Genomic DNA, 23,973 nt, shown 5'->3' with positions numbered 1-23,973 from the left:
TTTGGAAGTTATGGACCCGTAACCTTGAAGTGACCTTGGTAAAGTTATATAGTGGGGCTGCAGTGTAAATGTAAATATATGTATATGTCGATACAGTGGCGTAGGAAGTCGTCCAAAAGTGTGTGTGTGTGTGTGTGTGTGTGTGTGTGTGTGTGTGTGTGTGTGTGTGTGTGTGTGTGTGTGTGTGTGGGGGGGGGGGGGGGGGGGGGGGGGCAATATATTTTTTTTAACCTTAAATTTTACGCACTAAACAAATCGTATGCCATCTCCGCAAAATTAGCCAATACTTATCATTTCAAATTCCCATGATCCCTGGTAGGGGATAAGCCCCCCGTGGAAAATGAATATAGCACATTTGCAATCATTCGGGATCAGTAATTTAGTGATAATGCGAGCGCCATAGGCGCGAGACGATTTTTTTCCCATTTTTAAGGCTATAAAAAAAATTCCTCCTCCGAAAAAAGGGAAAATTTACCTAAAATAGGTATTCACTTTAAAAACTTATTATTTTTCCTTAATAATTGACAGGTTTTTAACTTTTCGAATCTGATAGAATGTGTATCTAAAGCGAACCCTATATGCTGCTACATGTAATTTGTCGACAACAGATGCCAGTACCGTTTCATGTTATACGGTGTTTCCTCATTCGTACCTGTAGGTAATTAGTATCACTCTATTCACGTTAAACCGCGCATTCTTATTCATGTTGTGTTTCTGTCTTGTTCTCATTATAACCTCAATCAATTTCACAAATTATCATCATCTTATCGAATCTCTGTGGTTTAGTTAAGCAAAATTCCGTATTAAGATATAAATATTGACTTACCAGCCTAGTGCAGACGACCAGCTCTGAGGATTGATATACTAGTATAAAAGTCGGAGTGTTCCGGATGTACAAGATAAAGTTTTTATCGTTGCCTTCAAGAAAACATTTTCGGTTCGAAAATTTACAGATAATTAGCGAAATGAATATAAAAATTCGTGTTTTTCCCCCCTTTTTTTAGATTTTGGATGTCAAAAAGTGTGTGTGTGTGGGGGAGGGGGGGGGGGGGGGGCAAGATATGTTGCCCCCCCCCCCCCCCCCCCCCCCCCCCCCCGCCCCACGCGCTTCCTACGCCACTGCGATATGTATGATGTTGTTGGCATAAAGTGTCACGTTGGGAGGATCTATAAAATATAATCCTGTCACTTAATATGACAGAAGGGAGATAACTCTTACATATATATCTAACTGTGACACTGACTAGAGCCTTTGGAGATAACATCGATTGATTTATACAGTACAAAGAAGTACACCGTCGATACTCGCGAACTCAGAACAAAAGAGCAATTTGTCTGTTTGGGTCAGGTAACCGATATAATCTAAATAACGTCATTGGAGCAGTAAAGGAATTGTTAAGGCTATGCTATGTATACCTGTATATTTACACCTGTGCTCAGAGCACGAGGAGATTCGATATTTCATGTAAAATATTCAGATTTCAGTTATTATTTTTGGAATTATTTGTGAATTTTGTGAAGTACAATTGAACAATGACCGTGTCGCGATTCCTGAACAGTCTCCTTAACCACCCTGGTTAAGTTAGTAAGTATATATCAGATACATATACAATGAATTAATGTTGATATCACATGTGTTACAGGTGGTGGGATGACTATTATTGTGTATTGATAATAATTGATATCTTCTTTTCTTGACCAAACATGTACGCACTTAATTCGTACCAAGCTGAGGTACAATTCTAATATCTCCAAATCACGATAATAAACATTTACCCACTCCACTCCCCCCGCCCTTTACTACCGTGTGTAGGTTAAGAAGGGGAAGGGGGTAGGGTGGATTTTGTATTTGCCATACTCAAAACAGTGACAATGACTATTACGAATGCTTTGGGCTGGATAAGTAATCGTAATATTTCCTTTAGATACCTGTCACGACATCTGAATTCACCGCTTACGATGGGGAGTAGGAGCTCCAAATCTACAGAGAAAGGTAAACATATACATGTACTAACAAGTTCGTAACTGATGTTTCTGTATTTTTAATTGAAATTTTAAATGCCCGATTTACAAGATTTGTTCTCTGGCAGAATTGATTGTACATGTAATTTTACTTTCGAAATGATTCTGAAAAAAACCCAAACTAAAAATACATATGCAAAATATATTTTTTATTTTGTATTTCTGTCAATAAAACATACGTCATGGATATATGTACAAATACGATATACTATCTGTCGAAATATATAGTTAATTTTACAAACAGTTGTGCAGATTACGCCGGTGATAGTCGAGCCTCAAAAATTTACATATAAAAAGGCAATGCCGTCAAGGCCTCCGACGTCAGCTTCGGTCGACTCAACGGAGGAACCGGAAATACCTCAAGGAACGCCCCCTCCACCGGTAGTCACGTGGGAAGGTGATGTCTGTGTCGGGAACATGGTGATGGCCGTTACTAAAAAGAAGGTGGAAGCTGCTGTTTAGGGATGGAGATAATAATAAAACATGTTGTGATCGGTCGATTGAGCTAATTCTCGTCTGTTTCAGGAAGCCGGAGTTTCTGTTTGTTAATGGGTTTTTTTCCCCATCTAGTGGTGAAGGGTTTGATAATAAATCGTCTGAATGAAACTTGTTCAAGCTCTAGTGCTTGGTTGTATAAGACATCATTCTAAAGCTTGTAATAATGCTATTCTATTTTAAGTGTACGTTTCATAGAATCAAAATGAATTGTTTAAGATTAATTAACATTGTAATATCACATGTTACATGGTGATGGTAATGATATTAATGGATTTCGCACTGTCGACTTAGTATCAAGATATTTTGTATTTACTCCAAACAGTTTTAAATGTGTTTGATAATTTACGGTTTTAAGCCTATAAATCAGAATGAAACATCTTTATAGACCATTTGCTGACTTGTCTACGTTAATCAAACTGTGGCAAAACATATTTACCACAAAAACATATAGACATTTAATTTGTCTGAATAAAGACCGACTCTTTTGAAAATAAATTCACTAAACTCGTTCATGAAGGATGTATCAGATTAAGCGTTTATTAAGACTGTAGTATTTGACATACAAAGGACAACATTCTTTAAATAAGTTTCCGTGAAGTAATTGAAATAATGATTATTTCTTCTGTTGGTATTCGATTTCAGAGATTCTGTCACAAGACCAGGAGGAAGAGGAAGGTAGGTATCTTAGGCTACAAACAATTACATTTTTTTGTACGTACAACACATCTAAATTGATTAATTTACGTCATGTATGTCGTCTATTTATCATAACTTAAACATTATAAAGGAAACTATATACCAGAAATATAACCTTTCATACATGTACAAATGTATATATATTGTTACGTTGAATATCTGTCTTTGTTAATCATAATCTCACACGTAGTGTTAGGACCACAGGAGACTTTATTTGGAAGTATATCGATCCCTGCAAGTCTTTATTACGTGACGTTGAATCATAACATAATCAAATTTTCGTTTGGTGTTGTTAACATTTAAGAGAGTTGATCTATCTGCAACTAACCTAAACAAAGATCTTCCTACCTGACACTATATATTCGTGTTACATATTCTACTGAAACCATATCTACCATGTATATTTTTACTTCAACACGAGGTTTACCCGAATTACAATAAAAAGAGTACATTATGTTAATATTGATTCATGTTTCAGAGCCTGAACGCGAGCAATATGTAGGTAAGTAGTCATTGTCTACAGTTTTGTTGTAGAAATATAGATCAGGATAATATTACAATTATTAAATATGATTATCTAAATAAATCTTCATTTGTGAAACAGTCATATTCTCCTGTACTAATTTTATTACAAATATATCTGTCTTTACCGACACTGTATGGAACTGAGTCAATGTGTCGGATATGAAGCTTAAGGGTGTCGGTAAAGTCAGTGCCGGTAGTAAATTAATAATGGATAATGTCACCGTTTTGGTTGATAAGGTCGGATGTTAAAGAACGTCGTTAAGGATAGTGTTCGGTTAATCAGGATTCACTGTAATGATTTTTTTTGCATTCTGGTTATACTGGCACATTTTCGTACACGAGAGCGTCCGTACAAATGAAATTCCGTTTTGAATTGTTCTTAAAAGGTACCGGCATCCTCGTTCTTCGGGCTATGATACATGTGGATATAACAATTTATTCCCTGTGTTGTTGTTTTGTTTTTATCATTTTCTGTAGATTTAAGAATATCTTTATAATGCGTAACGTCCGCTTTCTCATACCACAACAGTTATGTTTCAGTGTCGCGACAAACTTGGGTTATTGTGCATTTTGAACACAAAATTGACATTATGATTTTATAACTGATAAAAATATTTTTACTTTTAACGTGCATCTTTGAACTGTCTTTCTAGCTCCCAGAGGAACCTTCCCTATGGGTAAGAAATTTACACTCTTTTTGTGCCTAACTTTGTGCTAGTTTCTTTCTTCTAATCCGATTATTTTTTTAACGAAGGGAGGTCATTAGCAATCTGATTAACACCATGTGTTCATTGCTTCGTTACTAGGTGTAAGACATAGTAACGACGCCATGAACAGATGTTTTTAATAAGGTTGGGTCATTGGGATTTATTTTATCGTAATCATCTACATATACACCGTATCGTACACTACACGCCCCGAGGAGGCCATGCACCTGGTTTCCCTTGTGTCAGAAGCCAACCGGCAAGGTCAAAATGTTTACTGCTATTGAACGTGTGATAAGAATAAAATATGGTCATTATGGTTATTTTAAATCTAATTTATTTTCAAATATTCAATAATCTGTTATCTCGAGATTGCTGAATTGCGCACACTTCTTCAAATTTCGTTTCCTAAAAGTTGCATTGAAACACGTGACATTTGATATAAAATACTTATATTGATGTCACTGGGTGATATTTGGATTCCGCCAACAATTTGTATATGTTAATGTTCAATGTCGAATCAAACACTATTCTTTCATACATGTGTCTGTCATTTACAGGTATAGGCCCCTACGCAATTCTTGGTAAGTTTTTTTTTCATTTAAGGTGTCTTACAGACGTATTTCTTTGGCGTATGATTTCACAGATATTTTAATCACACAAACAATTTATCGAAGAAAATGTTTAACCGACGAATTGTTATAGATCATCCATGTATGTTTATATTTCTTTGGTAAAATGAAGTGTGAACATTCAATTTTCAATTAATATAGTTTCATAATTTACTTCACTCAGCGGCATCGATAACCAGGTTTACTTTTGCAGGTAAACCAAGGAAAAGGCCAGGTGAGTTGCTAAAGGACGTGTTAAAGATTATTATTTAAGAATTGTAATGACGCCACGTTAACAATGTTTTAATTTCAATTATGTTTACTAAAAACGTGTTCGTCTTCTTTTTCTGTTTTCTAAGTACAATGTTTTTCTTCCAGTTCTATTAAGTAAAGGAAAATTCCTGTTTCAAGATTGATAACAATATATCGTTTTCCTGTTTCAATACTAATTAAAATAAAACACGTTCATGCTTCAATAATGATTACAGTATATTGTTTTCCTGTTTCAAAAGGATAACAATGTAACGTGTTTCTGTTTCAATACTTATAACAATATAACATGTTCCTGTTTCAATAATGATTACAACATACCGTGTTTCTGTTTCAATACTTATAACAATATAACGTGTTCCTGTATCAATAGTGATTACAATATAACGTGTTCCTGTTTCAATAGTGATTACAATATAACGTGTTCCTGTATCAATAGTGATTACAATATAACGTGTTCCTGTTTCAATAGTGATTACAATATAACGTGTTCCTGTATCAATAGTGATTACAATATAACGTGTTCCTGTTTCAATACTTATAACAATATAACGTGTTCCTGTATCAATATTGATTACAATATAACGTGTTCCTGTATCAATAGTGATTGCAATATATCGTGTTCCTGTTTCAATAGTGATTACAATATATCGTGTTCCTGTTTCAATAGTGATTACAGTATATCGTGTTCCTGTTTCAATAGTGATTACAATATAACGTGTTCCTGTTTCAATAGTGATTACAATATAACGTGTTCCTGTTTCAATAGTGATTACAATATAACGTGTTCCTGTTTCAATAGTGATTACAATATAACGTGTTCCTGTTTCAATAGTGATTACAGTATATCGTGTTCCTGTTTCAATAGTGATTACAATATAACGTGTTCCTGTTTCAATAGTGATTACAATATAACGTGTTCCTGTTTCAATAATGATTACATTGCAAGGTTTCCTGGGTCAACATACAAAAAAATGTAGTTTACAGGATAAGATTTCTTCAATTTATAAAGACCACGTGATAATGTGCTCCGCATTCAAAATATAGACACATGACAAATTTTGTTTCAAAACTGATGACAAATCAACGTGTCCACCTTCAATAACATCATCTAAATAACAGGTTCTCATTTCTTAACTATCTACCAAGTTTACTACATTTGTGTTTCAGAAACGAAAATAAAGAAGAGAAAAACTCCAAAGCCAGGTATTCATATTTTGAAACTATATATGATAGAATCTATAAGGAATTATACAACATACACGTCAAGTTTTCATCTCATTTTGAAGTGAACCGTAATATCACCGTTGATATAGCATGTATCAGAGGTTTCATGGGATGTAATTTCGAAAGTAACAGATAAAGATACGAGATCAATATCGCATCTCAAATGTTTTAAAGAGTTAGACAATCTATCCGCAGTATGGAAGACACCTACAAGGTATTATAAAACGTTGTCTACACATAATTATTTTAATGATTTCAGAAGCAGAAACTATTGAAGAGCTTTTGATATCTGGTAAGTTGACGAGTTATGCCTTTTCGTTCATTCCCACTTACATTGCTGAACTCCGACTTATTTCCACACAGCATAACATTTGCTCTAATTGACATTTGTGTCAAATGTCAGTCCTGTGTCCTGCATACAAATGTGTATAATTTAATAGATTTATTTATGTATGTCATCTCGGAGGATTGATCTCGGATAAGGCATACTAGAAGAGTTCCCGTGTCACAGAGGTTTGACGACCACTTTAAGTTAGGACTGGCATAATGAAATTTTGTATCAAAAAGGGCTGAAATTCTAGGTCTTATGCTGCATCGCATGGGGATGGTTAACACAAGTCTCTCAGGTAGGAGTTCCTGCTGTGTCTACTTTACCGATGGATGTAGGATATAAATGATTGGGCCATGTCTCTGAGAGGACTACCTACTTACTGTCTTTCAGAAAAGGATAACTATTTGGCCATTCTCACAGACGACTATTAAGTCATGTTCCTTCATCTTTCTTAACAACTTTCTTCTTCCTAATGTCTCCCTTGACACTGCCTCACTTTTGGCCTTTAGTTGAGCGTTGGCCGCTGTGAGGAAGGTTTTGGGTTCTGTCCCCTAACCGAGACATACCAAAGTCTTTCAAAATGGTAGTTGCTACTCCTGCTTAGCGCTCAGCATATTTGGAGTGGGACGACTGGTTCGCCCGTTGTCAGTATAATGTGACCGGGTGGGGTGTGCTGCTCGGTGTCTTCGGCAGTATGCTTCAGTGAGATAGCACTTTAAATCGGCAGAATTTCCGGCCTACCACAAGGAGACATAACACAAACATACCGCAGCCTCCCAAAACAAACTTACGCACTCTCCACACGCATACATATCGCACGCACGGAAGGCCGTCCTTAAATGACCTTAGCTGTTAATAGGACGTTAAACAAAATAAACCAAACCAAACCAAACCTTAGAGGAATGGCTACCATTAGTCTTTAAGATATCATCTAATACTGGTCCATCTCTGACTAGCATTAGGCTATGACTGCAACATGCAAAAATAAAATATAGCCTAGGCAAAATTCGATTTCTGACTAGGCAAAATTCGAAATTTTGCCTAGGCAATAATCGAAACAAAATTATTTTTGCCTAGGCAAACATATTTAATTATGACATCCTTCCCGCACCATATATGACTAGATTTCAGTTTATGAATCACATCGGCGCGCTCTCTCAGATAGGAATACATTATTAAGCCATGTATTGAAAAACAAAATGGTTACACGTTTCTTCTTAATAAGTCTAGGTACAGATGAATGGGGTTAATATAATAAATTTCAGTGGAAATCTATGTATTTACTTACATTTATTACAGAGAGCAAGGCTGGTAAAATATTGTCCCTCAGATAGGAATGACATAGCATACCAGACATCTTATAGGGTGCTAACCAGTGAGAGTTCAATCAGAACATATCTGCTTAAATCATACAGTTTTGAAGGAAAATGCATACTGAGTAACGCATCTTGAAATAAAGGTAAAGAAAAGTCCTGAAAGTCTCCTGTCGCATTTGTGCTAGTAAATAGTTTGCCTCCCTTTATACCATATTTGTGTTATATTATTCACATCCGCCATTTGCATTTCAAGTTCAAAACAACATAAGTGTTTATACGTATATAAAATCAAACCTGGTCAAACAAATGCTCCTTTCCTTTGTTATAGACACTTGCGAGCATATCAGCTTGACTATTTTGCAGGTTTAGTTATTTGTGTGACTTAAAATTATTTCATGCTACATCTCACCGCAAACTTACTCTAGAGAAGAAACTGTTAACATCTAAAGCAAATGATTGGTGATTTTAAAAACCTACCTGTCCAAACAAACGTTGTGGTATATTACATGACTATGTTTGTGCAAATCTGATCAATGTAATGTACGTCCATGTACATGTAAAGTATTTAAAGTAGGGCTTTCATACGTTTTCAGGATAGTTTATCCTCAGTGACAGGTTTTTTGAAAATACATAATATATATCGTAAATCTAATTGTTTTGATATGTACACGTACGCGTAGTATATCAGATGTCATCTTAGGCACGAATATATTTAATGGAGGCAAAATATAGTTCAACATCTACTAACGAACTAAAATGTGGTTTTCTGGAAGATTCAAAAAAGTTTTAATAGAACCATAATAAGTTTATTGATTTGTTACAAAGTAATATAGAGTTAACTTACATCTAATAAAAGATAACTTACATCAAATAACTGCCCTGCAGGTAGGGCGTAAGAATTTTACCTGCTGCCCCCATTGTATGATCGTAAGAGGCGACTTAATTTGGGATCTTAACTTTTCTCTTCTTTCTGAACAACTTTCTTCTTCCTAATGTCTCCCTTGACAATGCCTCACTTTTGGTCTTCAGTTTAGCGTTCGCCCCTGTGAGGAAGGCTTTGGGCTCTGTCCCCTGGCCGAGACATACCAGAGTCATTAAAAACGGCAGTTGCTACTCCTGCTTAGCACTAAGCATATTGGGAGTGGAACGACTGGTTCAACCGTTGTCAGTATAATGTGACCGGGTGGGGTGTCCTGCTGGGTGTCTTCGGCAGTATGCTTCAGTGAGGTAGCACTATAAATCGGCAAAAGTTCTGGCCTATCACAAGGAGACTTAACACGAACATACCGCAGCCTCCCAAATCACACATACGCACTCACCACACGCATGTATGTCGCACGCACGGGAGGCCGTTCTTAAATGACCTTAGCTGTTAATAGGGCGTTAAACAAAATAAACAAACCAAACCAAATTAAATCAAATAAAAGGCCCTGAGACACATGAATACATGTAAAATGTATTGAAACTAGCAGATTTTCTTGCGTTTGGAATCTACTTTATTGTCACCAAACCCGACCAGTATCACTGCTTAATTGTAACCATAAAATCCTAACTGAAGACGTTTTGGTCAACGGTAAAATGTCAAAATCATAACAAGACACGTCACGATTTTCCCGAATATTGTCCAGAAAATGTATCGCGTTATAGGTGATTCTCCTTAATGGAATTGTTCATATACATGTAGGAGTATCATAACACATCTAACCTGCTAGCTCCGAGTTGTTAATAGCTCAAACGCGTGATAGCAGGCAATAACTTATCTTCAGTGTACAAAGTATATCATTATGGTACATGTACAAATATCAAATATAGATTGTTTACGTATGGATAATTAATATGATTGACACTTATTGACAGTTTGTTGTGCTACCGCGTGTCTGTATCTATACAAAATCATGATGAATATATATATATTAAATGGAACAGCATCTCTTTCCAATGTCATTATTCAACTCTTGCACGTTTTCGAATGAATCGGTCTGAATAGAACACAATATTCAGTTTTTCCACTATGCAGGAATTTGATGTTACTAAATTTCAAATACTCATTATTATCATCTCCTCAAAATGCACGTATCATAGCTCTTGACATTTTTAATACGCCGTGTCTAATAGCATGATTAATGCCCCATACAGTCTGTACTTTTATCTAAAAAAAAAGAAAAAAAAATCAATCCCGTCGGACCGCCTTTCCCATGTGTTTTTACACTGCTTTCAACACAATCCAATTCACCGGCCTTCCTTTAATATGGATCATAGGCAAAACTTATTAGCGTTTTTATGTAGAAAACAAGGCCTAAAGCGGGTTAATGAAGAAGTATTTCACCAATATGCTGTAATTGCCTCTTAAGCTGCTACACGTATAACAAGAACAACAAAAAATCAATTGATTCGTGCCATAACACACAATATCAGAAATAATGGCTTGTAAAACTCCCACACAAACATCGAATCCGTTATACGCTATTCACCATTAAAGTTACGTTCGACAGATACAAACATGTGATACAAACCTGAATAAAAGGCACGCGCTATACTGTATGACATCAACGAAGGGAGTTTAATTGGAGGAACAGATATTCTATTCGAAAAGAAAAGAATATTTAGACGCAATCACTTATTATAAAACTGTTATTGATTTTTCATTATTATTTTTCTACTATCATAAACCGTCCATTGGTAATGATCGAGTTAGTTTGTTTTACCTTAATAATGTCTACGCAAGTTTATTTCATCGAACCTCTGACGCGCTACAATGAATTATTTAAGATCCATAGGTCCATTTCAGCATATTATTATGCACATATTGCAAGAGAAAAATCTTGTATTAGTAGTTGTATCATCATCGTGGTTCTGTAATGACTTTTCTCTTTTACGAGGCCATGATATAATCTTCAAACGTTTGTCAACTTTTTATTTCATAAACAATTAAATTTGAGTTTAAAAACAGGACACCTATGTTTTCACAAATACAACAACCTTCAAACGGCCTTCAGTTGCTGAAAACGTTGTACGAGATGCTTTTATTACAAAAAAGTTATTGTTTCAGGACGTTTGTCGTTCAGTGGGTTTGTCTTGAAATTGTAACATTAGATAATCAAATATTGTACCTTTAAATACACTGTTCTGTCATCTATTGACGTGAGACTATGACCTTGTTCTTTATACATGAATGAACACGTTTCTGTTATTGCCTTTTGTGACATTTACAGATTCGGAAGTTGAGGAGGAAGAGGAAGAAGAGGACGATACGGAACAAGAAAACAGTAAATACACATCATTTCTGAAGCTATCACTTCATGTATACTAGGCTAAAGTATGCCATCCAGCTGAGTTGAGGCATACATCACGACGAAAAAAACAGAAAATATGGGCTGGACATATCTCATATGACCTACATTACAGTATTAGACATATATGGAGATCGATGGTTCCGGATCCTAATATCGGACAAGCCCATTGTTATTACCCCAACATCGATCAGCAAACTTAAAATACGCAGTATATAGCCTTATATGAAGTGAACATGAAAGGCACTTTCAAAGTATAACTTTTGAGAAATCTTCACTTTGAGTCATTTATATGAATTGATACTGGAAGGAAAAAACCTGATTCTTTTTTATGATTTTTTTGTCACATCGGCACATTTAAAAAAGAATTATTTTGCGAGAGTACTGATGTTGCTCCATAACTCGATCCCACTCTTTCTCCTTATTTATAAATACGTGTACAATACGAGAATTAAGAGAGGTCAGATACTGATAATCCAAGAATCTTATTTCAAACACAATTACGTGACGTTGTAGAGTACGCATGTTCCAAGTTAATGATCATACACAGATAAATATGACGTGTAGGAAATAAATACCCATCAAAGAAACATTCCTTGTTTTGATTAAAACTATCCATTAAAACATAACATTATAATATACAGTGTAAATCGCGTCTTTGAACTACAAATCACTAAAGCATGTGTATAATGAAGACTGAGCGCAAACGTAACGAAAGTATTGAATATTGAAAGTTTATAAAATATATTTAGAATCAACTTATTTGGACAATGATATATTATTTTTAGCATATTTCGCGAATGTCTCATTTTAAACGTACATTGATGTAATGGTGATAAAAATCAAACATTTGTTTTGTTATGTTATTTTTCAGATATCAGACTTGATCAGACGCCTATTGGTAAGCAATCAATCCCGGAGGTACTTGTTGGTGAGAGTTGACCTTCCACAAGAGATGGCTTTGCTGACTACGTTATTAACACTAGTGACATTGATATATTGTTCAAGTTTGTATACGATAGTTACGATCGTTCTCAGTGCCTGAATACAAATATGTTTTAACTTCAATCAATTAATGCATACAACTATATTGTTAATTAATAAACGAAATGGACTATTTTTTAAACATGAATGAATCATGTCTTACATTGCAAATTATGTAATTTATTGTGTAATAATGCCAGTGATCTATTTTGTTGTGATTTCTAACGCAATACCGTAGCATTTAAGGGTGATTTCCACCTAAAGTGGGGACACTGACTGATGTTTTTATAGTGTCGCCATGCAGAACTGTCGCACTAGGACACTGTGGCGTGATATCATACCCTGTCACATAATACAAACTGACAAAGGAGGAACAAGTCCTTGCCATCACAGCTACGCAAAGGGCAGCACTTACCGTTGAGCAGAAATAACGTTCCTTACGAAGGCTCACATGAGGCCACACGCGATGGAGTGTGAAGGGTGGCACTTAGAAATAAGTTTGTTTAAGAAAGAAGAGAATATACAAGATCCCAATTTAAGTCGCCTCTAACTAATGATGCAATAGCAACAGGTACAGATGTAACGCCCTACTGACAGTGATTCGAATAATTTAAATGAATCACTGTTTACGATTACCATATGCAAGTGTAACGCTAGAATTCAGATTAATACAACACAATACAATTAAGTCTATGTTAAACTTTATATCATGCTATTGTTACCTAGATGTTATATTTCTATTGTTTCTCAGAAACACCTATGGCGACTCTTAATGATGAATTGAACGAAGAAAACGACAGTGTCGACGACGATGATTCAGGTTTGTAACTGTGCTTTTTTGCGTTCATGATCATATTGTTCGATGATTATCTAAATATCTAAATTGATGCTTACTTTATAATTAAACCTTTTCAAAGATGCAACACGCGTGGAGCATTCCCGAAAGACAAAGCTTCACCGGCATGTTACATGTGAATACAATGCGGTTTTAATGATACCATCAGTTCAATTCACCAATCTTTAACTTTTTGCGATTTATGACGATATCGCTACCATGATAATACAAAGTTGGTTGTAGAAGTTTCAGTGCTGAAATAATTGTCGTGTGTTAACTTGTTTTAGACATTGAATTTGGCAGTCAATTCTCAGGTACGTATGAAATATTAATTCTAAAAAAGAAACAAAATTTTTGGGATTGGGTTTCTTTTATTGTAAAAATGACCTTAATGGATGTGTTGGTTACGATACATCTTTGTTTTATACCGACGTTGGCAGCGTAATACATCACCCTTATTATACATCAGAATAACCGTGAGCATGGAAATACGTACATCAGTTGCACAAGACTCACAAAAATAATTCGTTATAAGATAAAGCACATTGTCATATTACTAATCAGCGGTTGTTGAGGTAGATCGTGATAAAAAGACAATTATATCATATAATACTAATATTTTGATATTTGCAACTACGTTTTTTGTTTTCCCGTTTGTCATGATATGTAAGTTGTGTTGTCCCATTTATGTTTCAGGAATGAACAAGCTCGAAACAGGTGAGCATGGCATTTGGTAATTAGTATTTACATGTAGGTACCAATAATTCACATTAACGCCCAGACATACTGAACATATTAAAAGTAAATCGCATTAAGAAAATGAGTGTCAGTGTGTCGTATGACTAATAATGGACATATATCGCTGTCAAACGAGTAGTGTCCGTTTGTTACACTTCCGTGCTCCCTAATATATATTTTTAGGTTCCACTACCGTGATAGTTTTGAAGAACACAGTATTAGCTTACTTTGAGTAGGATAAACATTGTTAGTGTTTTTGATAGAGCAAAAGATGCGAACCCTTACCGAACACCTGGTCTTATCTATTTGTTTTGTCAAAGTTTTACATGTGATTAGCATTATTCTTTCCAGTTTTGCTTTGATTTCATCGATATTGAATGATAATAACGATTTAATATTCACATGGCAATATATAGTTGTTTTCACATTAGTAATATACCTAGAATGCGACTTAATAGTAAGTTATGCTCTGATATCGACAACAGCAAATAATGTGGAAGAAACCTCGCATTACATAGATTTTTAGCTCAACATTTCTATGTTTCTTATTGAAGTCGATGACGGTATGGACATGATGTTATTTCACCTATAAGATTTTATAAATTCGAAAGTAATGTCCTCAGCATAAGTTCAAACCTCGGATATAGCAATGATGATCATATTTAGAAATATATTAGAATAACATTTAATTGGTACGCTCTATAGACAAACATGCCTCTCCTTCGTTCCTGCATAAAAGTAACTCACCATAATGTAACTTAATAAATGATATAATTATGGTTATTTTTTATTGAAATACTTCAGCAAATATTAAATCAACCCATATGTATGTGAGAATGTATCATTTGTCAGATAAACAAAATACAAGAAACCTTGATAACGTTATATGCATATCAACAAGGAATATGAGCTCATGCGAGGATACTTTCATGTAGGTATGGAAAAAACATAAAAACATAACAGAACAGTAATATGTGTGATTGTAGAGCATTATTAGGAAAGAAATAATTAGGAGAGCATTTTACACAAAACGGACTTACAGGACATATCATACAAACGACGTTAGAATAAAATTTAGTATATATATAAAGCAAATACAATGGATAATAAACAGTATAGTATGTACTAAGATAGTGTCAATTAAGAAATGAGAAACGCATTAAAACATCGTTTTCTCTTTTTTTTCAGGACCTGACATTCTGTTTGTTAAACCTGGTATGTATTGCATGTGTCGGAAAATAGCGCTTTTGTGTTTGTTTTTATGAATGGACATGCTACTGTTTCATCTAATTGATATCTAACTCAGATATTATATATTCTGCAAAAATGTTATATTTTCATGTCTTGAAAAGTGTATACTACTTAGGTACTGATAATTGAAGTTATAAAATTCTCAATGGCTACCTATATATAATAGTTATCGCATAATTAAATGAAATGGGTGTGTATCTGTTGAATGAAATATAAGAAGCATTAATGGGAATATGATATGATATGCCTTTTGCTAGTCAGTGTTTATTAATGTATTTGCTCCATTGTCCAGACTTAAGATAAGCCAATCATTCCATATGTTGGTAACACGGTACATGTACACTAAAAAACTATCAAACACTACGCAATTATTGTTATCATTCACCTATCTTGAGAGTATGCATAGTTCAAAACATGAAAGTAGTATCTGTTCGTTTAAAAAATGCAATATGTGGGACACAGGGTATCAATATTAACTGACTTAAATATTTCTACATGCAATTATAAGTAGCATGAGCAAACGGTATGATTTTCTCAACAATAAGTCTTACAATCATAAACATGTTGTTAAAACACGAAACATTCATTAATAGTTTATGTAAGGTCCATATCTTTAAAATCTTGTTATCGCTTTTGAAGGAAAATGTACATTAAGAAAAGACTTCCACTAATGCATGGTGTGTGGCTCTCAAATGTTATTTTGGTCTGTGCTACCTACAATATCTCGTTATAGCCACTTCTCATTCAGAGAAGGTCATACTGTGATGTGTTTCACTGAGGAGTTTTGTATTGTTAACAGATTCGGGCGTGTGCCGCATTCTAGATGACCACTAAGATCGCGATCTTTACAATAATTTTATCGCCTCTTCTCTAAAACAGAAAGTAATCTCGTGACAGAACGTCCACTAACGAGTCTTGTATTCTTCTGTTATCTCTTTATATAGAATTTTGACCTGCGCCTCATTCTTAACTGCTACATAATGTTTTATATTCAAAATCGTATTTCTGAAGTAATGCGTCTGAGTTTTTCGAAATTCTCTAATTTTCTTTTTGGAAATATCGATTCTTGTGTCTGATCAATAAAAAAACACACCAAAGCGTCTTTGATTTAGTCCGTTTACGATCTTTATATTGGTCTTGGACTGTACTAAAGTTTTTTATACGTCGGTTTACATTGCACTCTGTTTTCCATGTTTAGTTTGAGATTGATTAGAACAAAAAGAAATAATTTTACCACCCGTACTTATTACATTTGAAGTTGGTTTTGTGATTTAACATCAAATATCTATATAATTTACAAACGATGGTTACTATTACAATCCAAACACTGACAAATTATGTATCATCTACTTCAACTGTTCTTATTTGGTATATAATTTCTAGGACCCCTGTTTTATGATAATCCCTTATCTTTTTGAAAAGACTTACCCAGTTGAGTAATTAATACATGTCGAACATTATATGTTATAGTACATTTCAATTATCCATATGAGTAAATTTTGGTAGAAAACAGGAACTAAATAGTAATACTAAAAGTGTGATTTCACTCTATCATCTTGAGACTACATCGTATAAATTAATGTAACCTACTATAAAAATATTACCATCCGTTATTTTCGATTTGCCGGTTAGAAAATTTTAACATTATTTACAGCCATGTTGTCATCTTTCTAAACCATTTAATGTAATGCACTATTCGGCTAATGTATTATGCATTATTTTTGCAGATACAAATTTGCCCGCAAAGGAAATAGGTAAGATCATGCATGCAAGTTTTAAGCATTTAAGCATTCATTTGACATAAGGTATTGAAGTTTTAAGGGTTTTATTTTTGTTCTAACATTCTTTGAGGACAAAATACACCAACATAATAACGAAACCATACTTCTAACTCACACGCGATTACAAGAGGGCAAACAATAAACAAATAAGTATAGATTTTCATGGAGTAAAAGACAGACCAGACACTTCATCAATTGCTTCTTTCACTAAATTGAATTACCTTTATCAATATTTCCACTCTTTTCGATCAATATTGAATTGTGATTACAATATATATATATATATATATGTCATCCAATGTATTATAATAAAATGCCATTTTATTAACAGTTGGACAAGGAAAGCACCAATACGGTATGTATAACAATTAAAATGCTTCAGTAGTGATATTTTGACATTAGCGGATTTATGTAGTAAAGAATTATTTGTGCTTAACAAAATAACTATGCAAGCCACGCGTCATTTTTATGGTTATGTTAGATTTGAAATGTATCATTTTTTGGATGTTCTGTAACCATTTTTACCGATAGGAAACTAGTCAAATAAGGAAATAAACACTCAATTGATTAACCCAAACTTAAAACCTACACAAAGTATACGCATATTTACTTATCAATTTAATTAAATAAGATATGAAGATACAATTCTAATTCGGCTTTTAGTAGAAACTACATTTTATTACCGGTCGATATTATATGCTACTTAAGACGTATGCCTATTGTTGCAGGTCAATTTCCAAGTAAGTATTATCACCCTGAAAGTGCTGTTGTAATCGTTAAGTGTTGTAATTATCAATGTATATTTGATTTCTATAACATTTTAGGTATCAAAATAAGGTAATTTTATATAGAAAATCATCAATATTACTCTAATTGCGTAAATTCTTAAATAGAAACATCGTTCAAATTATTAGTTTTGATAACATAATAAGCTCTCATTTGTCTCTTGTTATAGAGCTCTCTCTGTATAGAACCCTTATTTTTACTATATTTTTGCTATTGAAGTTGTGACTAATATTGCAACTTTATTAATGATGTCCTGCTTTAATTTTCGTAGTGTCTTTTTCACCGGTTCAAAGCGAAGGTAATTATAAGATTTACATTATATTTGTTAACGTCTACCATCCAAATAGGACGTGCTATTACTTTCTAAAAGCGTTAACATATATTTTGAAAGATATTGGGTCGCTGTTTATAATATAGAGGTCATGAATTCTTAAAATAATTTTGGCTGAAAACATATTTACAAACGGAATACTGTATTTTGACCTTCTTTTTTTTTTTTATCCTTTAGAGATACATTTCGCAACAACTTTTTTGATAAAACTCCAGCTTTTTATGTACGTAGAGGAAAGGAAAAGCAATGAAGAAGTCACTTGAAACGATTACAATTGGATCTTGCCAGTAAAAGAACAAGAAACAATCAAATTACTTTGAATTATTGCTTACGATATCTGTCGATCGCGCAAATATCCTCCTTGGTATTGTAAATGTTTTAAATGGGATTTCCACTCTACAATGATTTGACATTATCTCAGCAGACATTGACAGGTTAAGAATCTGGTTGAAGCCCAACTTCAGCCAACAGCTACATCTTGATTAGTAGGTTTAGTTTTGGGTTTAATCTTAAGAAAGGAAACTACCATTAAGAGCTCAGTCCATATAATTTCTTTTTAATTTATTGGAATACATGTTTTGTCAAAACCAAATAGAACATGCAATCGGCCAAATTAAAACAAACATAAAGACAGCTGTATCCATTAATACGATTGTAAAGATAATCTATCATCCACTATTCTTCAGACGATGGAGGTGATAATAATACTAAATGAAGATGATGACACATATCTAAGTGTAACTCATAGTAACGGAGATACAAATAAACTGGTTAATTAACACTTACATAATTAATGGACAATTATCGCGTACTGTACGCTCAACCAATCAAATCCGCTCATGAGAAATGTTCCTTTGGAGCTGGTGCAAATACACATGTTCTAAATATGTTTGTAACACACAGAAGCACGCAATGACTGCATTTTTATTTTTTATGGTATTACCTTCACGAAAATAACGTAATTCGATCGCACTTCGGAACTCTTTAATAGGTAACTATTTGATGTTCGATAAAATGAAAAATTATATCACGGTTGATCATGATGAAATGCGTTTACTGTTTTATTAGTCGACCTTCATGCTGCGACTATTGCGTCGGAGATACGTGACACAATGGAGTACTTGCCGGGTGAAGGTAAGAATAAAAAAACCTGCCTGCTTTTTTTTATTATCTGAAGACTCATAATGTCAGTATTGATCACAGAAGCCCTAACCATTATAAAATGTAAACATATATATCTGAAGCAAAATATCATATAGCAAAATTATAATAAGAGAAGAAAACTGCACAGCTACACCGGGGTTGGAGCCCGGGACCTCCGAACACTACCCGGACGCTCCACAAATTGAGCTACTTGGTCGCCGGCGTTCATCAGAGTCCAGTTCCGCTACATTCCTCCCTCCTTCAACAAATTATTCGACCCCGAACACACACACAAAACCCTATACCACCTCTATGGGTATTATATTGGGCGCCATATGTAATAGGAAAGCAAACATCCACGGCTAGATCGGGTTTCGAATCCGGACCTCCCTAAACAAGCCGGATGCTCTACCAATTGAGCTATCTGGTCGTCGGCGTTCATCCCAGTCCAGTTTCACTACAAAATAATTAGTTTGGTATCATGAAATGCATTGGGTAAGAAAAAGTACAATCAGAATAAGGAAATACATTGAAAATAATTCCACTGTGGAAGCCAAAACATAATATAAAGGCTATTTGGCAATATATTCGGCCTATACCATCAACTAAAAACTCATGGTAGTAACTTTAACACCGAACCCGGAAACAAATAGAACGGGCAAGACGACTGTGGGCATTGGAAATGCAAATGTAGTTGCGACATTTTTTTTTGTGAACTTGTCGAGAAACTACGAAATACCGTAACTAACCTGCCACATATATCCCTAAGTTACCTGAAGTAAAACAAAATGATGTTTAAAAGGAATAGACCAATTACATAATATATCTTCTAGGAAACTGTTGTCCTTATATTCATTGCACCAACTCTGTTGTACAACAGATAATTGAAACTAGGAAATGTACCGAACAACATGGAAAAGCCCAAACCAATGTCATTAACAAAAATGGAGATAAATGCGAACCCGGAAATTATAGACTCGTCAGTTTGACACCCATCGTATGCAAGATAATGGAAACAATCTTGAGAGAATGGATATCAAACCACATAGAACAAGACAAGCTTCTACCTCTGCGACACTATGGTTTTGTCTCGAGCCATATAACATCTATCTTGCTTCGAAGATAATTTAATGGCTTGACATGTGCGTTGGATCAAGGTTTTCCTGCATTCACTTGGATTTTCAATAATCATTTAACACTGTTCCTCATCAATCATGAGTATGTTAAATGAAATTCTGCAGATTAAATGAAGAAATTATTAATTGTTCATCTATTTTTATTGCGAATAGGAAGCAGATGATTGCCTGAAAGGTGAACAGTCTAACTAGACTTCAGTGACCTCATGTGTTCTTCAGTATTAGGCACTAACTTATTTGTATGATCCGTCAGAAAATATCACTTTAATGGATGTGAGGATATCACCAAACTGTATGTGGTTCTTACAATTACATCCAGGAAATTGCAAATCCATACAGATAAGTCGGAAGGAACCTATTTCTTTAAAGGTAAACCACCGGGAAAGGTGCAAAGTGACTTTCGTGGTGCTATGTATCTTGTACATATTCATTAGGAATATGCAAATACCTTCTGTATCTGTATAAGTAAAATATATTGAAATTATGAAGAGGGCTAAGAGGAAGACAACTAAACAAATCCCTTGGTTCGCAGATCTCTCATTTCTGGAGAGGCTAAGACGGTTTAATTTACTAACACTGAACTACAGGCGTGTACGATGAAATACGCTGGAAGTGTTTAAGATAATCAGCAACATCTATTATAAAAGAGCGTCTGGTTCTAAAAATGTGGCATTATGATTACCACAGACAAGACCGATGTTATACCAAATAACTGTACTGACAGCGGTAACACATGATATACCAAACTATGTCCCTTTATTGACGTGAAAGGATAAGGAATAGCTTCTTCATGGAGTCCGCTGAAAGAATCATGTTTAGATCCTGTGTCGTAAAAAACTAAACTGAATAAAACTAAAACCATCTGTGTGTATTTGATCTATTTACATGTATTTAAGGTAGCGTTATATGAAAGGGAATTGGGAGATGGTAGTTTTTCTATCCAAATAAATGCTATTCGAATTATTTTAACTGGTCTGATATAGCGACAAATTATAACCAATGAAACGTAATCAGCAATTTGGCATACATACGATTTATCTTAATATTATTTTGTGATGTTCAATTAGTTGATCATATTTCAGCAAACACTTGTATGTAAAATTGTATGTTTTTGTTATGTTACAGATAATACAGATACTGGACTGAATGCATGTAAGTAGGTGGTTCGGTATCTACGTACATGGCTAATTTAAGGCTTTCTATATAAAGGTAAATGGAATAAGTATGAATGTTTTTGAACATTTTGATATAGTGTAAGAATAAAGTTTTGTTCCAGAGATTGAGAGAAAGTGTGTTATATTCCTTCTAAACAGATTTTGAAGCTCAAATGACCAAAGACCAACCAACAAACAAGGATGACGGTGGATCGTTTCTTTCTGACTCAGGTAAGTAAAAATCACCGACGTCACAATTAAATGAAAGTGCAACGACAATACCGATGTTTAGACAAAACCGAAAATCTAAATAACGGAGGGCAATTGTCAAGGAAGCGCTGTGTAAAAAAAAAAAAAAAATGAAAATTAGATTAACGTAGAAGCTATATATATTTCGGTTAAACAACTATCTACCTGTTAGTAATGCTATGTTGATCTACCTGTATGTGACCTTATTTTGATTTAACTGTTAGTAATGCTGTGTTGATCTACCTGTAAGTAATGCCATGTTAATCTACATGTAAGTAATGCCATGTTGATTTACCTGTAAGTAATGCCATGTTGATCTATCTGTTAGTAATGCCATGTTGGTCTACCTGTAAGTAATGCTGTGTTGAGAGCTTTAGTACTGACAAAACCACCAAGCATACCAACAACCGAATATAATGGATACAATGGATCATTGAGGAAATTCACAATAAGGAAATTGAAGTTATCAATTGTGTATGATGGATGTGTTGGCACCAAATCCGAGCTAAGCCGATGATGTATTATGACTTGAATTTGTAATTAAAAGCCATCATACTTTTCAGCTGTGAAATATCGACATTTTATTGTTTTCGTTGTTGTTGTTTTTGTTTTTGTTTTTGTTTTGCCTTTTAAGTTTTTTTGTTTTGTTTTTAAATTCCACTCTTTTTAATTTTATTTCAATAAACAACATATAATAAGTCACGAAGTGTAACGTCACGTTTGTTGACTCCACACCCAACGTACTGTGATTTGAATATTGTCAGTCGATATTACACGAAATGACTTAACATGTTTAACACCCCTTTTTTACATCCGTTCTTTATTTTTTAAGAAGAGGAAGAGGACACTGCATGGATGGAAGATGGCAGAACAAATAAACAGTTGGGATGATGCTGCTGTTTTGTAAATGAGGAAAAAACGTTTTAATCCCTATTATTTTAGAGTTTTGGAAACAAAATCAAATTGAAATAACCTAAAAGTATGTGTGCTGTTAATAGTAATAGTTGTTATCCTGTTGAAAGAGATTATTGATAACCACTGGACACTTTTGGTCAATATGGTTCTGTCAGGAAAAAAAGGAGAAGATAAAGCTGGATATCCTTAAACCATTAATTTGCATGCACATTTCTATAAAAACAAGTAATCAACGATAGCTTAGCTTGCGTTTGACCTCACCATATCTCCATTATTTTACTCATTTAGCCATTGATGCTCACCATGGTAATTAGTGTTGTAAAGTCTGGGTTAACACGCAACAGAAGCTGGACGTACATGATGATTACCAAAATTGGACATTTTGATGCATGGATACAAACCAATTACACACTTCGGAAATGACCAATGTTTGCCGATATTCCATTACATGCCCTTGTTAAATGAATTATCTACGACCTGCGTCAATTTTTTATGAGATCAAATACAAGTGTGTCACGTTCGTTATTTTAGGATGTGGTTTATCGAAATATGTCCGGTGTCAGTTGAAACGGATTATCTGTCCTTTAGTTAAATGCTCATCTGAGGGCTTTATATCCGTCCATTCGTCAAGTGATTATTTGTTCTTCATTAACATTATGTTTATGTTAAAAGCCATCCCTGTACCTGTATCTGTTTACCAATATATGGACATATAGAAACACATATTGTTGTCTGGTAAAGCGAGTGTATACATGTACATATACCTCTCACGTCTAATTTGATACATTCGAATTGTTGTAGAATAAAAATAAAATGCATACCAAAAGATAATTTGTGGATTTGTTCCGTTTATTTAAAGGTGATACAAAAATACTCAAAAGACATTTTGGAATAGATGGCGATACATTTTAGGGCTTTACGCTACGGTCAATGTAATGTTATTTTCGTGTTGATGGTTCTTAAAGTCTAAGCTTCTATTTACCAAATCAATGCTATTCAGTAGAAAAAAAATGAAAAACTCAGAGTTTCTTAAAATGAGATATCGACATTGATTCTAAACTTTTCACTACCGACATTTATTTCACTATTATCATAGTGTAAATACACGTCTCATACAATGTTTACATGTGAATGTATGCAAGGAGGTATTATAAAGACATTAAATGCATTTAACCAAGGC

At 34.2% G+C, this 23,973-nt stretch overlaps 1 protein-coding gene across 1 annotated transcript; it reads left to right on the top strand.

Moving 5' to 3' along the window:
* The first annotated feature begins 1,450 nt into the window (after window positions 1–1,450).
* LOC117325815 lies at window positions 1,451–23,613 on the top strand. The gene is made up of 23 exons (XM_033882300.1): window positions 1,451–1,585; window positions 1,926–1,993; window positions 3,163–3,195; window positions 3,695–3,718; window positions 4,395–4,418; window positions 5,006–5,029; window positions 5,271–5,291; window positions 6,497–6,532; window positions 6,813–6,845; window positions 11,413–11,466; window positions 12,365–12,391; window positions 13,226–13,294; window positions 13,597–13,623; window positions 14,006–14,026; window positions 15,236–15,262; window positions 17,026–17,052; window positions 17,411–17,434; window positions 17,808–17,819; window positions 18,137–18,163; window positions 19,265–19,330; window positions 21,601–21,627; window positions 21,789–21,860; window positions 22,711–23,613. The coding sequence occupies exons 2-23, from the start codon at window positions 1,960–1,962 to the stop codon at window positions 22,767–22,769; spliced, it is 768 nt and encodes a 255-aa protein (XP_033738191.1). The 5' UTR covers window positions 1,451–1,585; window positions 1,926–1,959; the 3' UTR covers window positions 22,770–23,613.
* Window positions 23,614–23,973: the final 360 nt, after the last annotated feature.

The sequence above is a fragment of the Pecten maximus genome, chromosome 4 (genome assembly GCF_902652985.1).
Source record: "Pecten maximus chromosome 4, xPecMax1.1, whole genome shotgun sequence".
NCBI lineage: Eukaryota > Metazoa > Mollusca > Bivalvia > Pectinida > Pectinidae > Pecten > Pecten maximus.
The sequence above is the reverse complement of the archived record's forward strand: the minus strand, read 5'-3'. Positions and strand labels throughout refer to the sequence as shown.